The sequence below is a fragment of the Schistocerca serialis genome, chromosome 11 (genome assembly GCF_023864345.2).
Source record: "Schistocerca serialis cubense isolate TAMUIC-IGC-003099 chromosome 11, iqSchSeri2.2, whole genome shotgun sequence".
In the NCBI taxonomy this organism is placed as follows: domain Eukaryota; kingdom Metazoa; phylum Arthropoda; class Insecta; order Orthoptera; family Acrididae; genus Schistocerca; species Schistocerca serialis.
The window spans coordinates 80,911,800-80,924,420 of record NC_064648.1 but is presented as its reverse complement, the minus strand read 5'-3'; the positions used below and the strand labels follow the sequence as shown (position 1 = coordinate 80,924,420).

Below are 12,621 nucleotides of genomic sequence, written 5' to 3'. Positions count from 1 at the left end.
CTGTTTCCATTAGTAGTATTATTTTTAAAATTTAGATATACAGTATATATTTTTCGCAATATTGTTTTAGTTGAAGCTTTGTTATATAGCCGATTGGGTGAATAATGTTTTGTTTTGTTTTTTTATTTATGTGACCATAGGATCCATAAATACTGTAGAATTATTTGTATATTTCGAAACCATACTTGCAACTATGAAAAATTTAATAAAAAACACATAGTTTCCCATACGACTATCATGAAACAGCGAGGTGGCGCAGTTATAGCACAATGAAGTCGCATTCCGGAGGACCACGGTTCAAACCCGAGTCCAGGTTTCCTGATTGGGTTTTCAGTGACTTCCCTAAATCGCTTCACGCAAATGCCAGGACAGTTCTTTTGAAAAGGCACGGCCGACTTCCTTCAGCAACGGGACCGATGACCTCACTGTTTGGTCCCCTCCCCCAAATTGACCAACAAACGACTTTAATTTTTTTCCTAGCAGATATGCAGCTCTGATTCCAAGAATGTTAGAACGTCCTCCGTGGTAGGTTCTTTCTTCCGCATTTATTGACTTTGACCACAGCAGCAGACGGCTGTAGAGTTTAGTAGTTCATGTCATGCGTTCGTACGGTATTGTGTTGCGTTTTCTGTGTATTGTGTAAGTGATTTGATGGTGGAGACAGGAAATCACGGAAAGACAGATACTGAGTGTGGTACTAAGTCAATACTTAATTTTTATTATCATTACAGCTAACTGCCACGAATGAAGTAGTTTGCCATTGCCTTGTAATGATGCTATAGTACCTGTTCATACAATTATTATATTAGTTTAATTTCATTTATTGGGCACATTTGAACGATACGTTTGTTCCACATTTAATTCTTGTATCATCCTTGGCGCTTGTGGTTATGGTTTGAGAATTTCGTAAGTAATTATTTCAGGTTATGTGTATCAGAACCAAACACTTGTTATTTTCAGTGAGCTTGTGTTTCCGCATTGCGAGCAGGAGGTGACTAGTGTTTAGACAAACATATTAGCGCACATTACGTACCTGTGCTGTTCGGCAATTACGAAAAATACCAGATGGACGCGTGGGTATGTAATGTGCTTGCTGTTTTCGTTCTGTCCGATAAAATTGCTAAATGTTTCCCGTGATTTAGCAAAAGAACCGCCAGAAATTTTGATGTGTTGTCTGTAATTACCGGATATGCTGTGGTGGTTAGAGAAAGTGAAGGTCAATGTGAAATACTTTGTTATGGACGAAAAAAGGCCCTCATGAAGTTCACACACACGCTGCATTCATATTGTTATATTTACTTGCGTTGTGCATGCGAAGTTCGGTAACAATATTTGTGAAGGAAGGAATGGGGACAGTAAGAGTTTACTGTAATCTGATCTGTAGTTGGCCCCGGTTGTAGCGCAAATAGTTGTACTGCCGATACATCAGATTCGTTAGCACACGTTAATACAGAGTATCAGGGATTGGTTATGTTGGTATGAAAGAGAATGCTGTAGAGGGAATTCATTGTGTAGCGTTTTCCATGGATTTTCAATGTGCCTATGTGCTCCATAGTTTAGTAAATAGTGTTAACTGCTGTTTGTAGTAATGTGCACGTTTCAATCTATGGAAGGATATGGGAAATGTAATTGACTCTGTAAGGCCTAATGCCACTGACAAAAGCATCCCGAAACACAGACCATTGTCATGGGACGCTTATGAGAAAGTAATTTCACTAAGTCTTATTAGAGGAATTTACTCGTTGTTAAATTTTGACAGTCAAGAATCATTTATTTTTCTATGCAACGTGCAGGCAGCAGTGTGTGTTTTTTAGGGACTGGGTAACGATTGCAGCATTGCTCTATATTGAGTTGATAATGTTGAATATAGATGACTGTATAAGGAAACAGTTGTTAAAAATATGTACTAAACTGACTGAAAAAAAGAAAGTTCTGTCTGTATGGGTGGATTTTCATGTTCTGCTTTTCTGAGTACCATGAGCAGATACGGGTTTATAGATTGATTGAAAATGCAGCCAGTATGATTGAGAAATAATTCTTCTCTGTTCTTGCATATGTTGCTAAGAACATAATTGTAAACCTCTTACATTATTCTATATATTAAGGAATTTGCAGGATACATTGACAGGCTTCAATATAGCCCAAGACTCATTTTAATCTTTTATTCTTCATATGTGAAATTGTCTACAGTGAATAGATTTGTCCGGTAAACTCACTTTATCTTAGTTGCTTCACATGACAGTTAGAAATTTATGTGGCAAAAGAAAGTCGGCTACCATATTCAGAAAAAGACTGATTACCACAAGCAAATGCTACTAAGTAACAGCAGTATCTGAAAGTCATTTGTTTCCATTGTGTGGGGTTTTTTGTTTTCTCTCAAATTGAGTTTTGTTTTCCATTAATGACACTGAGGCTTCAGAGTCCTCATAACCAGCAAGTTGTAAATTAGTTCATTTTGTCAGGTTCTTTGTCCCTCAGCCATTTTTGAACTTTTCATATGCATCGACTCATTTGCTGCAGCCAGAAAATACTGCCTGTGCACTATGTCGAATAATGACACTGTAAACATATCACTTTTGCTTTCTTGTTTTTCAGTGGCTTAGGAGGGCAATCATGGACTGCAAGGGAACTAGTTGGGTGAAAAAAGAGAAGAATGAAATATATGCTGAACCAGAATCCTTGGTAAATAGCTTCTTGTATTTTTTACCATTGTTTCATTAATTTCTTTGTGCAATGTGTTGTGTAAACAAGCAGATTACATGTCCTGTTTGTCAGATGAAAAATTTGGTATTGGCTGTTGGTTTTGCTTCTTGACCAAATGAAGTTGTGACTGTTGGCTGTGCAACATATTTGCAATGGATGGTGTCTTGTAGTATATGATGCTGCTCTGTAATATTTAATATGTTTCAAATTTTCTGCAGCTTATTGTTAGTGTGATGTTGGCATCCCAGTAGTCAATGATCGCATGTTTACTGTCTACTAGGAAATTGTCAAATGCTCTTGAGTTGTGACGTTAGCAATCACTTGTTACAAATTAATTTCCTGCTTTGAGATTTAGTTCGGTGTGTTGTTAATCTCTAGATTTGTTCCTTTTTTAGAAAGAGGTATTTTTAATGGATATGATAAAGTAATATACGAGTGGACTCCACTTGCTAGAGTGCAGATGATTTAGCTACTACTGTAGATCAGTTTTATGGTTTGCTGGACAAATTGATCATATGCTATATTTGTGGTCAATTTTTAAGTTGACCAAAGTCGCTTTCTCAGACAAGAGGGAGATATATATATATATATATATTTTTGCAAAGACAATATTTGGCAGTCTATTCGTCATGGTCCCTGATGGAGAAATCTAAACTCATGACCTAAAATATTTTTATCCTGGTGTAAAATTTTTGCTATTGTTCATCTAATTGGTTTTATATCCTCAAAGTTATTGTTAGCAATATTACCGTACTTGATCTGTTTTTGTTTTGTCAGTAGGTATTCAGAATCTATTAAATATCGGGAAGTGGTAGGGGACCAAGAGTTGTTGATGAAATCCTTTGAGGAGCTTAAATACTATTAAATGAAAGAGCAGTTGGTAGTGTAATGTACAACCCTAAAAAGGAAATGGTGGTAATGCTGATACTAAAAGGAAAAAATGGAGTGTTACAGTTTTAACTGCAGAATGTTGGAATGTTTGCAGTGTTCTTTAACCAGTAGTTCTTCACATTACCACTCTAAATATTTAGTATCAAATAAATTACTTAAATGTTAATATAATCTCAGAGTTAAACTGTGCGTGCTCAAGTATGACACGTCTGTAACAATCAACATACGCTTACAGGGTTGGTGACCATAAAAGAAGTAATTATAGCAGAATGTCACTGTCAGCTTCAGGCAAATTAAAACATGCTGAAGTTACTGTTAGAGCTTACTCCTTGATTCAGTTTTTCTGAGATTAGCAGGATTCTGAATTTTCCAGTGTGTGGCCATCAACATTTTATGGAAAACTCACTCCTCATCGAGCTTGTTTTGAAAATATATCCTTCATTTCTTTCTTCATCAAAGCACTGTAATTTGTTTTATGTAGCTAGATCAAAACACTCCTGTGACACTGTAAAGATGTCATTTGCTCTGAATCGTTCATCTTGAGAGTTTCCCTAGAAGCAGTGAAAACACAAATGTACACTCGTATTAGACAATGTCATGTTATAAAAGTAGCATTGTCAGATTTTTGTTAGCGTCAGCTGCCAAAGTCTGCATCAAGTAGGACCTTCCTCCCCCTCCCCTCCCCCCCCCCCCCCCCCCCCAAAAAAGAAGAAAACCTTTGTGCTTTGAATTTCTCACTTACCTTTCTTTCTATGAACTTGGTGTATGTAGTGTTGTGCTCATATTCAGGATGTTCATTCTTCTAGTGGTATTGTAGTTCATGCATTGATATCAAAATGTCAGCAGTTGGTAAAGGCAAGTAGTTGTAGATATAGCACACATGCCTTTGCTGTACCAATCCTCTTATCTCTTCTTTTTGGAACACCTACGGAAGTGAGGACTATATTGCACCTTCATATCATGTGTTACATCTGTACTGTAAATGTATCTGTTTTTCCATTAGCTCAAAGCTGTGTAACTGAGCAATTACTGTTCAAGCTTTTCATGTGAGGTTGTATCTGAACTGGACCAATGGTGACAAGCAAAACTCAGTTGCTTCAGTTGTGTTTTCCAAAGAACAGAGAAATTAAAATCAAACACGGGAAATGTCAGGATAGAGTAATGATATACAAAGCATGTGTTCCAACTCAACACATTGAGGAGACCGTAGGTTGCAGGTAGGTAGAATGAATTGACTGCTAAATATTTAAGCTTTTGGACAAAGTAATTCATATGAAATACGGAACAACACTAGGTCATGAACACATCTAATGTGAGTAGAAATTTGTTGGAGTGAGAGGTAAAGAGGTGCTGTGGGGTGGGAAGTGAGGGATAGCAGGGTAGGGGTGGAGGTGACGCTGTGCTGCCTGTGGTATTTGTCAAGGACATGGGGGGGGGGGGGGGGGACAGAATAGGGCTGCTAGGTGCAGTGTTGGGAGGCTGTGTGGGGCGGGGGGGGGGGGCATGGAGGTGCGGGATAGGTGTGTGCAGTGCTAGAATGAGAGCAGGGTAGGGAATAGGTGGGGTGGAGCATACAGACTAGTGAATGTTGAGGCTTATGGGGATGACTGATATGTTGTACGAAGAGTTTCCATTTGCACAATTTAGAAAAGCTTGTTATGTGTGTGTTTTTTTAAATGTGCTCCCAAAGACGGAATCTTTGCTCATCTTCAACCTACCCTGCCACAAAAGACACCAATCATTTCCTTCACTGAGCTCCACAGTTCCTGCTCCTTTACCATTTGGCACCCTGCTCATCATTGGCAGTGCTATCACCCTCTATGATGACATCCCCAACACCCATGGCTTTCTGTTACTGAACAGTACCTTTCCCAGTGTCTGACTCTCTCCTAACCTACAGCCCTTTCCTGGTCGCCATGACCAACTAGATTCTAACCCACAATTCTCCATTGAAGGCACTGGCTACAAACAAATCTACAGCACATCAAAGGGCATTTGTATGGCACCCTGTTCTGCCAGTTCATTCATATGCCACCTAGAGGATTCCTTTCTAACCACCCAGAATCACAAACCCTTCACCAGATCAAGATTCGTTGGTAACATTTTTATGATTTTATTGATTTGTTTATTGAACCTGATCTGATTAGGTCCATCAGGCTCTCTATTAAACTGGACCATGGTTTCACAAATACTGTACCCTTTTTGTATCATATTTTCCCGAAACTAAGTTTTAATATGACAAATAGTATTACAATGATTTGGGTGTTTCAATTAGCAATGTCAGTGAATAATACTATGAACTAAAAGTTAATACTGGCAGTACTTCTACTACTGCGGTTGATACCACTAGTGGTGCTAGTAGTGGTGGTGATGAAAGAATTTGAAGGAGTGCAAGGTAGATTTTATTCTGATACAGTGTGTTATGGGGAAAGGAAATGTAAGGAGACTCCACCAGCTAAGAATATTGGGAAACAATGTGGTTGCAAGGAATATACTAATGGTCACACTGAGGCCTCCACAGCCTAAAATTTCCTTTCGAGCGTTTTCCCAGAAACAGATCTCCTATGCCTTGTCTTGTCAGTCACAAATACAGAAGTGTCCAATTCCACCCATCTACTTTGTTCCATGACGTCACAAATATGGCAGAAGCAACCATACACTAAGACTCCAATGTGGCGCTTATGTAAACATGACCACTAACACGAAAATACAATTAAAAACCAAAACAGACACACACACACACACACACACACACACACACACACACACACACACACACACACACTCCCAGTGCACTGTGCACTTATTATTTTCCCTTTCTCTGTTTCTCTCCTCTCCTCCCCTTCCCCTCCCACAGTACAGCTTCCCAAAACTGCCATTAGCAACCCATACTGTCTCTGCCACATCCTTGCGTGGTGTCACAGAGAACACATTATCTTCCCCCCATCCCTCCTCCCGCCTTTACATTGCTATCCCTCTCTCCTTGCCCTGTGCTGCCTCATACCTAACAACCCGCCCTAATAGATTGTTGCTCATGCCAAAAGCAGATGGTCATGTCTCAGTTCTTGGAGACAGTGGCTGTGTGTGTGTGTTTTTTTTCTATTTCAGAAGAAGAGCTTTGTCCAGAATCTCAATTTTTAATACTCTTTCATTGTACATGTCTGTGAGTCAGTATAGAAAGTAAACGTGCCAAATTTCATGTTGATGGGAAAGTTAACTGGGAAAAACACAACAACCAAATCTGGAAGAAAAGGCCTCAAGATTGTTCTACCTTATGTGTAAACTGAGAATAGTGTTTGGTTGTAACACACTGTGTGTCATATTTTGGTTCCTTTGTCAGATACATATTTATTCCGCTGATATCAGTGGCATAAAAAAATCTGTGGAATATGCTAGGCAAAACATATAGTGGTGCCTGTATTTGTTTACCAGGCTTAGAATACTAATAGTTTTTGATATCTCTATGATCTGCTGTTGGCATCAGGAAGAATGGTAAGGAATGTGTTGCCAGGATGCAGTTTACAAACAAGATACTGTAAGTACTGCAAACATCCACATCCCAAGGCATGGGCTAGCAAGAACAAGAAACTCTCACAAAGTGAATGACCTCAAAAGTTTTATTTATTATTCCGCCCCTGCTTCATCCACATCATTTTAAAATTTCAAAATAAAACTGTGTGATTGGCTAATAGAAAATCCATGTTACAATTAGTTGAGCTGGCCGTGGTAGTCTAGTGGTTCTAGGGACTCAGTCCGGAGCCGCGCGACTGCTACGGTCGCAGGTTCGAATCCTGCCTCGGGCATGGATGTGTGTGATGTCCTTAGGTTAGTTAGGTTTAAGTAGTTCTAAGTTCTAGGGGACTGATGACCATAGATGTTAAGTCCCATAGTGCTCAGAGCCATTTGAACCATTTTTTACAATTAGTTGTATGGTGTGGGTATTGTTGATTTCAATATTAAAGATTCTGGTTGTACCCACTGATTTCACTACACTATTGTTTTTTTATATAATGAAGCGCATTTCGTATAAAATAGTTACCGATAAGTAAATAAAGATGATGGGAATAGGAAATATGATACAAAGTAGCAGCATAGGAAAATGAAGTGCAAGATGCTAGTAAATTTTCAAATTTCTTGTCACTGATCATTTATATAACTTTCAGATCACTACAATTGAAATGCACCTTACTGACTGGCACTGAGAAGGCCACTCTGAAAAGAATGGGCCATTTATTCTTTGGAAGTGTCATACACTTCAAATATGTGATAATTTTTGTAATATATCTAAAATTGTCTTCTTAAAAGAACTCCTGGCAGATGTTTTAAATGGATGAGCAAGTGAACCAACAGGTAATTCTAGAATGTGTGTGACTGTATGAAATTAAGCAGTGTTATGCTATGACTCAATTTTGGTGAATGTAATATAGATTGGCTTGGTGCACTTGCCCATGCTAGAATACCCTCCACTAACCTCTTAATCTCTGGTGACTGTCACCTCCTACATCCATTTGAACTTGCTTCTTGTCTTCAAGCCATAGTATCCCTCTACACTTTTTACCCTCACATATCCCTCCATTACCAACTTGATTATCCCTAAAAGCCTCAGAATTTGTGCTATTAACAGGTTCCTTGTGTTAGTGAAATTGGTCCCTATGTTCCTCCCTCATTTTTTTTGTTTCGTTTACCCATCAAATCTTCAGCCTTCTTCTGTATCACATTTCAGATGCTTCCATTCTCATCTTGTCTGAATTGCCTATGATTTATGTTTGACTTCCATACAGGGCTCCACTGCAAATATCTTCAGAAAAGACTTCCTAACACTTAAATTTATATTAGATGTGAACAGTCCTCTTTATTAGGCACATGTTCATTGATATTGCTAGTCTTCACTTTATTTCTTTCATACTTTGGCCATCATCAGTTACTTTGATGCCCAAATAGCAAAAGTTGTCTACTACTTTTAGTGTCTAATTTTGTAGTCGAAACTCAACATTGCCTGATTTATTTCAGCTACATTCCATTGCTTTTATTGATGTTTGTCATACAATCTCCTTTAGTGATGATAACCAATTTTACTCTTCAGAGTTTTACCTCCCACACCTCCCTTCATTGACAGTTTCAAGATGCCTGTTCTGTTTGATAGAATTACATTGTCATTGGTAAACACACAGTTTGCTTTACTTTCTTCCAGATTTCCTTCATGTCTTCATCGTACAGAGTGCATATCAGATGTAGGCTACAAGCCTGTCTCATTTCCTACTCAATGCTTCCCTTTCATGTCTTTAAAGTCTTACAACTGGTGCCTGCTTTCTGTGAAAGTTGCAAGCAAACTTTTGCTTCCTGTCTATTTATTCTGCTGCTGCCCAAAGTCCAAAGGGTGCAGTCAACTCCACATTTTCAAAAGCACTTCAGTAAATCTGCAAAAGCTGTAAACACAATTTTGTTTTCATTTAACTCATCTTGTAAGGTAAGCCATAGTATCAGTATTGCCTTGTTAAATGTTTCTGGTACCGAAAGTGATCTTATGTAAGGTTAACCCTCTAAAAGCTTTTCCATTGTTGCAAGCATGTCATATTAATCTGATAGTATTCACACCTGTTAGCACCTGCCTTTCTTCAAATTTGAATTATTGCATTCTGGTTGATGTATGACTGTACATCAACTATTTCATATCTTGCACAAAAGTGGAATAATTTTGTCATGGATGGCTTTCCCATGTATCCCAATAATTCTGAGGGAATGTCACCAACTGCAATGGCCTTGGTACTACTTCGCTCCTTCAGTGCTGTACCAAATTCTGGTCATGTTATAATATCTCCAGTCTTGTCTGCAACTACTTCCTTTTCCCATTTTGGAGCAAGTTTGTTCCCCTTTGCCCTACAACCATTCTTGTTTAGCCATATTGCATCTTCTGTCAACATCATTCCAGTAATGTTTGTATTTACTTTTGTCTGCTTAAATAGCTACATGTTTGTATTTGCTCTTCGCATCAATTAAATTCAGTATATCTCACGAGTTGTGAAGGTATTCGTACTAGGCCTTACTTTTTACCTATGTTTCCTTCTGCCTTCACTGTTTTGTCTCAAAGCTGCCTATTCATTACCCAGTGTATACTTACCCTCTTTCACTTTTTGCCTAATGCTCATTTTCAAACCATCAATGAGTTTTGGTTCATTCAAGTTTATCCAAATGCCATGTACTTAAATTCTACCTTTACCATTTCTTCAACGTTACTCTGCAGTTGATAAAGACAATTCTAGCCAGAGTCCACATCCATCACTGGAAATGTTTTGTAGTTTAGAATCCTGTTTTGAAATCTTTGTTTTTAACATTACATAATCTGTTTGAAACCTTTTGGTTTCTCCATGTTATTCCACATACACAAGCTTCTTTCACGATACTTGAAAAGTGTTTGCAGTGACTAATTCATGCAATGTGCAAAATTGTACCAGGTGGCTTCCCCCTTTGTCATTTGTGCCATTGGAGATTCTCTTAACTATTTTGCATCCTGTTCCTACTACTGAATTTCATTACCTTCTAGAATTGGTTTTCATCTTCCTTAGATATTGAATAATTACTCATCAAACTTTTTCCTATTCCATTATTCTGCTGGTCTGGTTGCCATTTCTACCATTGTTGTATTTTCTTCATGCGTATTTCAGCTATGGTAATTCAGTGACATTGCTGTTTATAATAGCTTACTCATGTTCCTATTTTCTTGCTCACTACTAGGGCTCTCCCTGCATGATCCCTATTTGATTTTTTGTTGATAATCTTGTACTGATCTGACCAGAACTCCTGTCCTTTCTGCCATTGCACTTCAGTTCGTACTACAACTGAATGCAACCTATCCATTTTTGCTATTTAAAGTCTCTAACCTTCCTAGGCTGTTGTTGTTGTCGTCTTCAGTTCAGAGACTGGTTTCGTGCGTGTGTGTGTGTGGGGGGGGGGGGGGGGGGGAGAGGGGGTTTGAGGTTTGAGGTTTGAGGTTTTCGGGCACTAAACAGCGTGGTCATCAGCGCCCGACTGGTTTCATGCCACTCTCCATACTTCCCTATCCTGTGCAAGTTTCTTCATCTCAAGGTATGTACTGCAGTCTACATCCTTCTGAATCTGCTTAGTGTATTCATCTCTTGGTCTCCCTCTTTGACTTTTACCCTCAACACTGCCCTCCTATACTAAATTGGGGATCCACTGATGCCTCTGAACATGTCCTACCAACCGATCGCTTCTTCTAGTCAAGTTGTGCCACAAATTCATCATCTCCCCGATTCTATTCAGTACCTCCTCATTAGTTACATGATCTACCCATCTAATCTTCAGCATTCTTCTTTAGCACCACATTTCAAAAGCTTCTTTCTCTTACACACACACACACACACACACACACACACACACACACACACACACACACGCAGAGAGCTAAGACCACACTGCCAAGCTGTGGTCTCAGCTCTCTGAGACTGCGATCATGCAAGGGTGCATGTGTGTACTGCTGACAAAGGCCTTAATGGCCGAAAGCCTTAATTGTGTGAATCATTTTTATTGTGCCTATTGCGACTCAGCATCTCCGCTATATGGTGAGTAGCATCTTTCCTTCTCTGGTATTGTTACATTCCATCCTGGGTTTTCCATTGTTTGATGTTTGCTTCTATTCTATTCTTGTTAAACTGTTAGTCGTCTGTGTCGTCCACTTCCATACAAGACTACACTCCATACAAATCCTTACAGAAAGACTTGCTGACACTTAAATCTATACTTGATGATGCTAACAAATTTGTCTTCTCGAGAAAAGCTTTACTTGCCATTGCCACCCTACATTTTATGATCCTGTCTACTTTGACCATCATCAGTTATTTTGCTCCCCAAATAGGAAAACTCATGTACTACTTTGTGTCTCATTTTCTAATCTAAATCCCTCAGCACCACTGATTTAACTCAACTACATTCCATTATCCTCATTTTGCTTTTGTTGATGTTCATCTTTTATTCTCCTTTCAAGACACTGTCTCTGACAAAATTACAATGTCATCGGCGAACCTCAAAGTTTTTATTTCTTCTCCATGGATTTTAATTTCTGCTTCAAATTTTTCTTTTGATTTCTGAACTGCTTGCTCAGTATACAGATTCAATACCACCAGGGATAGGCTACAACCCTGTCTCACTCCCTTCCCAACTGTCCTTTCCCTTTCATGCCCCTTGACTCTTATAACTGCCATCAGGTTACTGTACAAATTGTAAATAGCCTTTTGTTCCCTGGGTTTGACCTCTGCAACCTTCATAATTTGAGAGAGTATTAAAGTCAACATTATAAAAAGGTTTCCCTAAACCTACAAATACTAGAAATATAAGTTTGCCTTTCCTTAATCTGTATTCTAAGACAAGTTGTAGGGTCAGTATTGCCTTACGTTTTCAAACATTTCTATGGAATCCAAATTGGTTTTTCCCAAGGTCAGCTTCTACCAGTTTTTCCATTCATCTGTAATGTATTCGTGTTAGTATTTTGCAGCCATGACTTACCAAACTGATAGTTTGATAATTTTCATGTCTAGTTTGGTAATTTTTACGTTTGTCAACACCTTCACCTATCTCCTACATCCTACTCACCACATGGTAGAGTTCTGTCAGGTCTGGCTCTTCGAAGGCTATCAGTAGTTCTAATGGAATGTTGTATACTTGCAGGGCCTTGTTTCGACTTGGGTCTTTCATGGCTTTGTCAAACTTGTCACACAGTATCATTTCTCCCATTTCATCTTCATCTACATCCTGCTCTATTTCCATATATTGCCCTCCAGTACATCGCCCTTCTGTAGACACTCTATATAATCCTTCCACATTTCTGCTTTCTCTTCTTTGCTTAGAACTGGTTTTCTGTGTGAGCTCTTGATATTCATCCAAGTGCTTCTCTTTTCTCTAAAGGTCTCTCTAATTTTCCTGTAGGCAGTAACTATCTTACCCTGTAGTGATATATACTTATCCTACTAAGGTATGTAATACTCCACACAGATAATTCTGTGATACTGTATT

At 38.7% G+C, this 12,621-nt stretch overlaps 1 protein-coding gene across 1 annotated transcript in view; it reads left to right on the top strand.

The window, feature by feature from the left end:
• The first annotated feature begins 535 nt into the window (after positions 1-535).
• Positions 536-12,621, top strand: part of LOC126426475 (uncharacterized) — a 115,817-nt gene continuing 103,731 nt past the window's right edge. Inside the window, exons 1-2 of the mRNA XM_050088386.1 lie at positions 536-694; positions 2,596-2,682. Of these exons, the coding sequence (XP_049944343.1) occupies positions 2,614-2,682 (69 nt within the window). The 5' untranslated portion in view covers positions 536-694; positions 2,596-2,613. The remainder of the gene's footprint in view (positions 695-2,595; positions 2,683-12,621) is intronic.